Below are 10,999 nucleotides of genomic sequence, written 5' to 3'. Positions count from 1 at the left end.
CCCTTCTAGATAATCCATCACGAAACAAGAAGATGGATTAGTACCTAGTCTACAGATACAATCACGGGTATCCACTGGACTGGGCCTATGAGTTAGACGGGGTACACAAAGCAAGAAGATTGAAGAAGAATGGAGAGCCTACCGATCAAATAGTCATAGTCTGGAAGAAGACTGAACTGCCACCTGACAAGTATTGGTTTGCTGGGTTGTATGCGCCCCCCAGCACGTTCAGGTTGTGGGAGCCTGACCCTGTGGAGTGTTACAAGTGCTTTGGCAATGGCCACATAGCTAAGCACTGCTGGTGCCCCACACCCAAGTGTGCTCTCTGTTCCGGTCCTCATGCACTGAAGGACTGTCAGTATAAGAAGACCAGAAACCAAAGAAAGCTGGAACAGGAGCAACAGAACACTGTAACAGAAGCAGGGCAACAACCTGAAACTGTGGCTCCGTCTAAACCGCCGCTGAAGTGTCTCAGATGTGGTACGGAGGGAGTAACCATCTGGCACTCAGACTGTCCCAAACGGCCAGCCTCCCTTGGCACAAAGCGGCAAGTGCCTGTGACTCAACAAGTGCCTACTGATGCTGGCTCTAGTACTGTTGACCCATTCCATAGTGGTGACAGTACCAGCAACACCCCTGACAACAAACAACAACCTGAGACAACAGTTGAAGGACAGTTGGAAGCCTTTCAAGCGCAGGTAGCAGAAATGGCCGAAATTATAGAGACGCTACGTCGGGCTCCTTCACAAGAGATACAGCAGCCTCCACACTGCTGTGTCACAGCTGTCGCCTGCACTGGTAAAGGTTCCTGCGGTGGTGGTGACGGCGGCGGTGGCAGTGGTGGCGGCGGCAGCAGAGATGAGGGCGGCGACGTCGTCAGTCAATTCAGTGATGACAGCAGTGATAGCGACACAGAAACATTAACTGGAGAAGGCAGTCGACCCGCACCAGCATATATGATTCATTAACGATCTTCACGAAAGCGTTCAAGTAAAGTACTTGAGTGATAATATACTGCGTAACAGTGCTTATGTCATGCAACTTACAGAGAACATTCACTCACGGACCATCCCGAGTTTCTCAGTAATCAGGGGACTGCTGTCATCACCAGATGTTACTGACGACACCAAACACCAGGTTGGTGCGGCTCTTTCCATCGTAGAGTCACTAATTAACACATTGTGGAAGTGGGACGAGGACAACAATGGGACCACCAATCCCAAGGAGGAACGACACCAAGACGATGGCTGCTGCTGGCACAAGGACCATTAGGTTTCTCAGTTGGAACATCCGTAGCATCAACAAAAGATTGAATGATCTAATTGCACATGTTACCAGTAACAACATAGATATAATTGCTATACAGGGACCCTACACGTCCAACATGATAAACAAAACTCTACCAAAAATCAGAGGGTATGCATCCTATACTAACAGCAATGCCACAGGCCTACTATCATACATCAGAAGTGATTTACCACACACTCTTTTGAGCACGTCACACAATGTACACACACAGTACCATCACTTTCATGTACAAACTGCAGCAGGTCACTTCTCATTCCTCAACGTATATGCCAGAAGCCAGAAACTCAATGTAACATTGCTCCCAGATCTAGACAATCATGGGACAATATACATGGGAGATTTTAATGCTAGACATATTACGCTGGGAGACAGTACTAACAACGATAATGGATGCAAATTTATCAAATATGTTTATGACAACAGATTAACCGTGTATACTACGGATACCCAAACTCATTTATTGGGAGGCAGACTTGATTATGTAATGGGTAATATATTACCTTGTGCAATAGTATGGAATGTTCGTTAGTAAATCACTTGGTTAGTGATCACTATGCAGTTTCTGCTTCCTATGAAGTACAGTGTGATGTACCTAATAGACATCAGAGACGGAAAATGAATATTGCATATGGTTTGCACGACCACTTTATTAATTGTATTTCAAAATGGTATCATTATTACGAAATAACGAATGTACAAGCCTTCTCCATAGATCTCGTTGATACAATTACTACCTACTACGACACATGGGTGTGTTGGGAAACAAGCCGTAAGCCTAGCAGAATTGGGCAACACCTACCACCACCCAAGTGGGTCCTTGACCCCGTATTTGTTAAACAACATTAACGAGTAAAGCAGCTTGGAGATACATACGAAAGAACCAAAGCACAAGGAGACTTGCATGCATTTCTAGTTGCAAATAGAGAGAGGTGAGAGACATGAGCAACGTTATACGTAATAAACATCGGGAAGAGTTCCTACAAAGTATAAATGAGCAAACAACACTTGTTGAAGTTTGGGAAAAGGTACGAAAAATCTCTAGAAGCAACCCCAATCAAACCACTGCACCACAGCCCACTAGAACAAGCAAACATTCTCCTTGATCAATGGGCACTAACATCAAGCTACAACTCATTCCCAATTAACATACAGCACAAACTTAATGACACACGCCCCAACAGACAACGAACCATCAATCTTGCCTGTACAGCTGTCGACGTGTCGGACCTTAATGATGTAACTGAATGGGAATTAAATCATGCACTAAAATTGGGCAAATCAACTGCTCCTGGAGAGGATGGTATTACTTACAGTCTACTGAGATTAGTCTCATAAGTACCAGGTAATCCACTTTTAGTGTTGTACAGAATGAGTTTAAGTGAGGGAGTATTACCTGATGCTTGGACAAAGAGTGTCATTGTTCCCATCCCCAAACCACACTCAGATAATTATAGACCCATATCTCTAACATCGTGTGTTTGCAAAGTGCTTGAACGTATTGTTCTTAACCGACTCATGAATCGTATACAGGGGCACCTGTCACCCCCAACTGTGGGAACCGACCTGTGAGATTTATATTTATTTAATTTATATGAATTTATATTTACGTTAATTTATATACTTCGATAGCAATTTATATAATGTTAAGTGGACTGTATTTCTGCAATAATCTCATAATCTCACAAATCGATCCTCTACACATTAGGGGGGGGGGTTTATTAGTTTATATATATATGCAGCCAATCAAACTACAGTATTAACTACATACATTGAAAAGGTTCCTTATCTTATAGTACAGCAGGTTAGTCCACCAGGTATAACTAGGGTGTAGACACCAAATTATCCTCTTTGAGGTAGCTTCCTCACCCAGTAACTGGTGCACAAAGTCTTCCATCCTCGTCTTGACCTGTCAAAAGTGCGCTAGCTGTGAAGCCAGAATCCTATATATGACAAGCTATATCAGAGAAAACACTATACAGTACATAGAACATGAAGACCTGGCTTAATTACCTTTAGTTTGAGGCGATTTCGCGATCTAACCGGGTCACCCTATATCCTGACATTAATGGCCATAAATGAATGATAAACGGGTTTCGGATAGACACTTAACTTGAATTTGTAGACAGCGTGTTGACAATGGTACACTTCTGGTTTCCATAACACTACGTCCAAGTAAAATTAACAGGAGCCGAATTTGCTCCTGTGTGAGCCTCTGGTCTCAATATACAATGGCTGTTTAACACTCCATACTATTGACGTTACTGGCCGACATTGTCCAGAATGATAGGAGCCGAATTTGCTCCACACGTCTCGGAGGTGACACAACAATGGCTCCCTCCTTCCTCCCCTCTGACGCCTGGCTTACATTGTCCAGATTTCAGAACGTGATAGAAGGGTCACATTTACTCTACTTTAATATTGATAATTAAGTTAATTTATATAAGATGTTTTTATGATGGTAAAGTCCAAAGACTAATGTATTTAAGAATAATTCCCAGCAGAATAGCTGGTGAATTATAATAGTATGTGGTGATGATATCCCGTTTTCTTTAAACGGTAATTCCACTACAAGTTACGTTTTCTATGGGTAACTTGTTGGTAATACAGCAGAAATTATTATCTGTCTGTATGATATATTAAATGGTGTCGGATTTTCCGACACCAACTGTTTGGATTTATGCCTGGGCTCAGTACACAACACTGTTTTTCTGAGTACTTCGCACATATTGAAGCTTCCCCTCAAACAGTCTTCATCGACCTAGCTGCAGCTTTTGATACAGCAAACAGAGAAATCATACTGGAACAGCTTGTCGAGCTGGGAATACAAGGAAAATTACTAAAATGGATAAAGGGCTATTTGTCTAATCGAACAGCATATGTTTTGTTTAATGGTGTTAAAAGCATAGAGAGCAAACATTTGATCTGGGAACTCCACAAGGAGGGGGGTCCTCAGCCCCTTGTTGTTCAACGTTCTGATGCATAAACATATTAAAGATCTTCCAACTAATAATGAAGACTGTCATTTGTTATGCTGCTGATATAATTTTACAGGCTGCCCCCGAGCCTAGAATGCAAGTTCTGCTCGATGCTTTTGCTACTAGAGCTGAGGAATGTGGCCTCCTTATCTCTGTACAGAAAACTCGTGCCCTCATTCCATGTGGTATTCCACCACCCAATTATCATATAGATTGGCGAGCACTTGAGAACTGCGAGTCTTACAGATAATACCTTGGTGTCCCCATTAACGACCCTGGGTACCTTTCTTCTCTCAAGAGGAGACTGTGGGAGAGATTAAAGCCCTTGCGGGTCTTGTTGGTGTCAATCATGGAATTAACGTGAGACTTGCTAGAATGTTTTATGTAACATTTATACGCTCTGTGATTGACTATAATGCTCTACATCTCACACTGTATACTGACAAAGAGCTGAAATCTCTTGAAACCTTGCAAAATTAAGCTATACGTCTCATCCTTGGGGCTCCAAAGTCCACGAGAATACTTAATATGAGAGCAGAGTTAAAATTTCCTACCATATGTGACAGAATTTTGTCTATTAGCACAGTTTTCGGCGTGAAGGTATTGAGTAGATCTAGACAACACATGAAGTTTCAAGCTAAACTTTCTAATATACTGCAGTCACCTGAGGTCTATAGAAGAAGAACGAAATCTGATTATATATTTTGGTTCTACAAGGTAGCCAACTCCAAAATATTAAATATGTACCCAACTCAATTAATGATTAATTAACCAATTACTCCATGGGATAACTGGGATCTATCAATTGATTTTGTAAATGCGCCCAAGAAAGATAGTGTGCACTCTACATTATTAAAACAGTTAACACTTAAAAGCATCACTGAAAGTGCTCAGAGTATGGGTAACGATGTGTATCAGTGCTATACCGACGGCTCTGTAGAAGAAGGGGGACGATGTACCGGATGTGCATGCAATATATTTGAACAATCACGGTCAGCTGACTGGGTCCACCCGTCAGGTGGCGGGCACAACCTCGTGCCTCTGGCAACATGATCAGCTGATACCTCTAACTGTTAGAACGTCTTGACTTCCCCACGCCTCTAGCAATGTAATCAGCTGGGTGCTTCAGAGTTCGTTGCTGGCTCTTTGCACACCAGCTACCACATCCAGGATCACTAACATCCCCACCTTAATGCTCACACGCACCAACTCATGCCTAAATGAGTTCTTGGCTCCTAGCCTAATATTCTGTCACTTAGACAATAAAATGATGAGTAGAAATATTCACAACCTATAAAATATTTTAGCTCCCCTAGATCAAAAGGGGTAAAGGGAGGGACAATTATCTACCTTATTTCACTCCAACCACGAAGTTGACTCGTCCTCTGTTGAGGGATGTTGAGGTTCCTGGTCCTGGCATCTGCTCTGTCGACGACTAGTTCCCACCACACACACAGGTTCCTCCGTCGCCGTCGTGGTAACGCGTCCTCACCGTGCTAATTCCCAACAGGTACTGCCTTCCTCCTCCTCTTCTCTGGGGTACTGGAGCAGGTACCTCCGTCGTCGTCCTCCACTCTCTCTGGCACTGCCAACACCTCGCAGTCCAGCACAGCTTCCCCTCGCCTCACTGCCAGTAGATTTGACCCGGCCGTAGCTACTCGCTTGATGTACAATACGTGGTCGTCTGGGCGTCCCAGACGTCAACAGCCCAACGTTCCCTCTGCTGTAGACTCTTGACAGAGCTCTTGGCTCTCTAATCCAGTCCGTCCTTTCCTCTGGGCACTCCACGGAAGTTGGTTGGCTTCTCAGACTGTCTGCAAAATCGAAGCGGAGCTTAAATCTACTGGTAACGGCTCTCTAGATCCGGAGATCGCTCGAGCGCGTCTTCCCTCTATGACGGCTCGTGACGTACTCTTCCCGCCCAGGCGCCAGCCGCCCCGAGCCCTCCGCCTCGTGACGTCACACCGCCCGAGGGTTCTCGTCATTGGTCACTTCTGGCACGTGACCTCACCTGGCCAATCAGGTGCCGGGAAGCGTCAGGGCGTCTTGGCGGGAAACAGGATGACTCTACACAGTCCTGTGCCTCAAAAGGCGTAAGCCCCCTTGCATTATGAAACTTAGCTGGCCATTTTATAGCCAGCTTAATTGCGCTCCATGCTTTCCCACACATGAAAATGTTCCCTGAACATCAGAGAATACTTAGGGTACGGAGATATGATTCTTCTAAGTTGGGAAGGAAGAAATATAGGGGTGGACACTGTCATGGCTGCTAAAGAAAACAGATTTGAAATTAAATTCCTATGGATACCATCACATGTTGGCATCTCAAGGCATGACACTGTTGATAAGCTTGCAAAGACAGCCTGTAGAAAATCAGTGGTAGAAATTGATATGGGTGTTTCATTAGCAGTGACAAAGAAAATACTTAAACAAATGTCTAATGAAGATCTCATCGACCTAACAAATTCACAAAAACCAGAAAGTTGTAGCATTAAATATTATGATAGATATCGTGAGGAGACAGTCACATATGGGACTAATAGAACAAGAACCCGGCAATGTGATATTATAGTGGCTAGAATACGACTGGGATATAGACGTATCTGGCAGCTTTCTCAAAACCCAAATGTCAAGTACACAATGTGTCAACTTTGTGAAAGAGAAAACATGCACTCTCTTGAACATTATATTGTAGAATGTCCCATATTGACTGACTTTCGCCCTTCTGGGCTAAGGTATGCTGAACTGTGTAATTACTATATGAGTACTGGAACAATTGATGATATATTGGACTTGTACCCTAGATTGACCATGTAATATATCAATTATACAATGTATGTATATAATGTGACTATATAACCTGAGCTTGTAAAAGCACCTTAATCACCTATAGTGATTAAGTGCTTAATTGCACACTAGTTTCTCTATCAGCTATCTCACCCTGTCAGAGTAAAAGAGACAAATGTATGTGAATGCATGTGTGTGTATATGTATATGTATGTGTATAAAGGATATATGAAAGCTGATCAGAATTACATTTCACCTTTGTAAATGCACATTAATGACACTAAGTAAAAGACACATCTAACACTTTATGTAGGGCATACGTAAATCTGTGGATCTATGTATTTACGTATGTAGGTTAGCTTAGCATTTTAAAAGCACCGTATCACCTTCTGTGGTTGATTGTTCAATAAACCCTTGAACTATATGTTTAACACATCTCTAACCCTGTCCATGGAGGACAGAAGAAAATGTATATATGCTGGTTAGCATTGTAACTGTATGGCCACGTCAGTGGTGGAAAATAAAAATAATAAAAAAAAAATTGCATCACCACCATCGATTTCACCACCACCAGCCATGGCATCACCGCCAGCCATGGCATCACCACCAGCCATGGCGTCAACACCAGCCATGGCATCACCGCCAGCCATGGCATCACCACCAGCCATGGATACACTTCCAGCCATGGCGTCACCACCAGCCATGTCGTCACCACTAGCCATGGCGTCACCACCAGCCTTGGCGTCACCACCAGACATTGAATTACCACCAGCCATGGCGTCACCACCAGCCATGTCGTCACCACTAGCCATGGCGTCACCACCAGCCTTGGCGTCACCACCAGCCATGGCGTCACCACCAGTAATGGCATCACGACCTGCTATGGCCTCACGACCAGCCAAGGCGTCATCACCATCCATGTCGTCACCACCAGACATGGCGTCACCACCAGACAAAGCGTCACCACCTGCCATGTCGTCATCACCAGCCATGTTGTCACCACCAGACTTGGCGACACCACCTGCCATGTCGTCACCATTAGCCATGTCGTCATCACCAGCCATGTCGTCACCACCAGACTTGGCGACACCACCTGCCATGTCGTCGCCAGCAGCCATAACATCATCACCAGACATTGCGACCCCAACAGCCATGGCCTCGCCACATACCATGGCATCGTCATCACCAGACAAGGCGTCACCACCAACTGTTGTGGATTGGGACTTTTAACTCAACTCTATTAATATTTAATTAAGAATTCGAAATACTCGAAGGACCACCCACTTTTGAGAAAAGAGGGAAAACAAATAAATGGATTATAAGACACTGTGGTACCAGTGCCTATGGATGTTAGATTATTTGGTAATTATTTGAAGAGCATGAATGGACTGTAATAATAATTAATTGAGAGTTTAAATCCTCAAACTTCAACAATGGGGGGTATTACTAGAAATAATATATATCTAGGATAATGACTGGTGCTGGTTCGATACCAGTTGGTTAATTACATCAATACACATTATAGAATCAGAAATTAAATGTAGATTCAATATGATGATAATATAGTAAGAATATTAAGCCTATTAAATAAATTGTCAAATCATAGGAAATTATATATGAAACATTGCTACACACTGAGAAACAAAATATTAGATTTATGTAATTTCTCTTAGAATATTATATGTATAAGAAATGTAAATACATAATAGAAATAATATTAGCATCAGTCAAAGAAATCTACGAAAGAGAGACAGTAAGGCTTAGTTGTAAGAAGACTTCACTAAACCCGTTTCACTGTTCGAATACTCGTAGACGTGATCACATTGCCCAAATAATGGATGATACACCAGTAGGGAATGTCGTGTGTAGAGGAAGAATTGCTCTGCTTGTCCTCACCAACACGCTGTAATCACAAAAATGTTATAGAATTTGACTGGGCTAGAGATTTATTCCACTATTCATTAAAATTTGAGAATTACGTGGAAAGAAACGAACATGAGTGTTTTGGTCGGTAAATGACATAACGACGAGCTACCTACAGTAATAATTTATGAGATAGTGCACTACACATAAAACATACATAACGTAGGCTTGTAGGCACATTTACAGTCGCCGATATCACGTCAATTAGTCCCTGACGTTCACTGCTGTTGAAGGTCAAATTCGGGGACGCGATTATCTTCTCAGAAACGAGAATATACAGTACGAAGCACTGTACGACCACGTATTATATCTGCAATGGCTGCCGCTTGTAAATCTGTGTGTACTCGTGGCGGAGCCGTGTGCCGAAAAGCCACCTCCCCCATACCCAGAGGTCCGAACACGCATGCACAAGGACGCTCATAGCGATCTCGAGCTTAAACCAATTTGGTTTACTAGTAATTATTGAGGGAAATAAAGGAGTGCGATTTAAACTATCGTCACCAGTAAATATGTTGAATAATAATATCTCTTCTCGCAAGGCAATTGCGAGAAGAGGTATTCGCATAATTCACGAAATAAATACTTCTTTCATAATGAACAATAATTTTAGAAAGAAAGGACAATTAACTGAACTCTATAAATCTCTAACATTCGTGGAAGACTTCATGTTTCAGTCTGCTATCGACGCTTGGTGTCAAGATGGCTGGGTAATTTCTATCTAAATCATGCCTGATTTAGCATATCATGCCTGATATACCAACGATTTTAATTCTACGTGTTAGTGTTATTAGTAAATGTTAATATAAGGAGTTGAGAGGAGATTCTTCACCACCAGCAATGGCCTCACCACCAGCCATGTTGTCATCACCAGCCATGGCGTCACCTCCAGCCCTGGAGTCATCCCCAGTCATGGCATAATCCCCAATTATGGCGTCACCACCAGACAGAGTAACCACCAGTCATTACGTCACCACAAGCCTTTGCATCACCATCAGCTATTGCGGCACCACCAGCCATGGCATCGTCACCACCAGCCATTGCATTGTCACCACCAGCCAATGCATCGTCACCACCAGCCATGGCGTTACCACCAGCCATGGCGTCACCACCAGCCATTGCATCGTCACCACCAGCCATTGCATCGTCACCACCAGCCATGGCGTCACCAACAGCCATGGCATCACCACAAGCCATGGCACCACCACCACCAGCCATGGCATCACCACCAGCCATGGCATCACCTCCAGCCATGGCATCACCTCCAGCAATAGCATCACCACCAGCCGTTGCATCACCACCAGCCATAGAGTCACAACCAGCCATGGCGCCATCACCCTTAATGGTGTCACCACCAGCCATGGCGTCACCACCAGCCATGGCACCACCACCACCAGCCATGGCATCACCACCAGCCATGGCATCACCTCCAGCAATAGCATCACCACCAGCCGTTGCATCACCACCAGCCATAGCATCACCACCAGCCGTTGCATCACCACCAGCCATAGAGTCACAACCAGCCATGGCACCAGCCATGGCATCACCACCAGCCATGGCATCACCTCCAGCAATAGCATCACCACCAGCCGTTGCATCACCACCAGCCATAGAGTCACAACCAGCCATGGCGCCATCACCCTTAATGGCGTCACCACCAGCCATGGCGTCACCACCAGCCATAGCATCATCACCAGCAATGAAGTCACCATCAGACATGGTGTCACCACTAGCCATTGTGTCACCACCAGGTATGGTGTCATCACCAGCTATGGTGTCACCACCTGCCATTGCGTCACCACCAGGTATGGCGTCATTACCAGCCATGGCATCAACCACCAGCTATGGTATCGTCAACACCAGCCATGCAATCGTCACCACCAGCAATGGCATCGTCACCACCAACCATGATATCATCGCTACCAGCCATGGAATCGTGACCACCAGCTATTGCATCGTGACCACCAGAGAGGATCAACAACAACCCCAGTCTGTCCCACCAACATTGG

At 44.3% G+C, this 10,999-nt stretch overlaps 1 protein-coding gene across 1 annotated transcript; it reads right to left on the bottom strand.

Annotated features, from left to right (window-relative positions):
* Positions 1-5,408: 5,408 nt before the first annotated feature.
* LOC138360196 (PE-PGRS family protein PE_PGRS16-like) lies at positions 5,409-10,781 on the bottom strand. Its single transcript, XM_069320140.1, has 3 exons — positions 10,235-10,781; positions 7,880-8,277; positions 5,409-5,531 (listed from the first exon to the last, which is right to left on the bottom strand). Exons 1-3 carry the CDS (start codon positions 10,779-10,781, stop codon positions 5,409-5,411), a joined length of 1,068 nt encoding a protein of 355 aa, XP_069176241.1.
* Between the last annotated feature and the right edge of the window lie 218 nt (positions 10,782-10,999).

Source organism: Procambarus clarkii, unplaced genomic scaffold (assembly GCF_040958095.1).
Source record: "Procambarus clarkii isolate CNS0578487 unplaced genomic scaffold, FALCON_Pclarkii_2.0 HiC_scaffold_100, whole genome shotgun sequence".
NCBI classification, from domain to species: domain Eukaryota; kingdom Metazoa; phylum Arthropoda; class Malacostraca; order Decapoda; family Cambaridae; genus Procambarus; species Procambarus clarkii.
Note: the sequence above shows the minus strand (reverse complement) of the source record. Positions and strands in the feature narration are given on the sequence as shown.

Coding starts and splice junctions, on each gene's coding strand:
- LOC138360196 (XM_069320140.1), bottom strand. CDS start 10,781: ATGGCAGGTGGTGACACCATAGCTGGTGATGACACCATACCTGGTGGT. Junction 8,278..10,234: donor AGGTGATGCCATGGCTGGAG/GTGATGCCATGG, acceptor AATCCACAACAG/TTGGTGGTGACGCCTTGTCT. Junction 5,532..7,879: donor AGGCTGGTGGTGACGCCATG/GCTAGTGGTGAC, acceptor TCTAAGTGACAG/AATATTAGGCTAGGAGCCAA.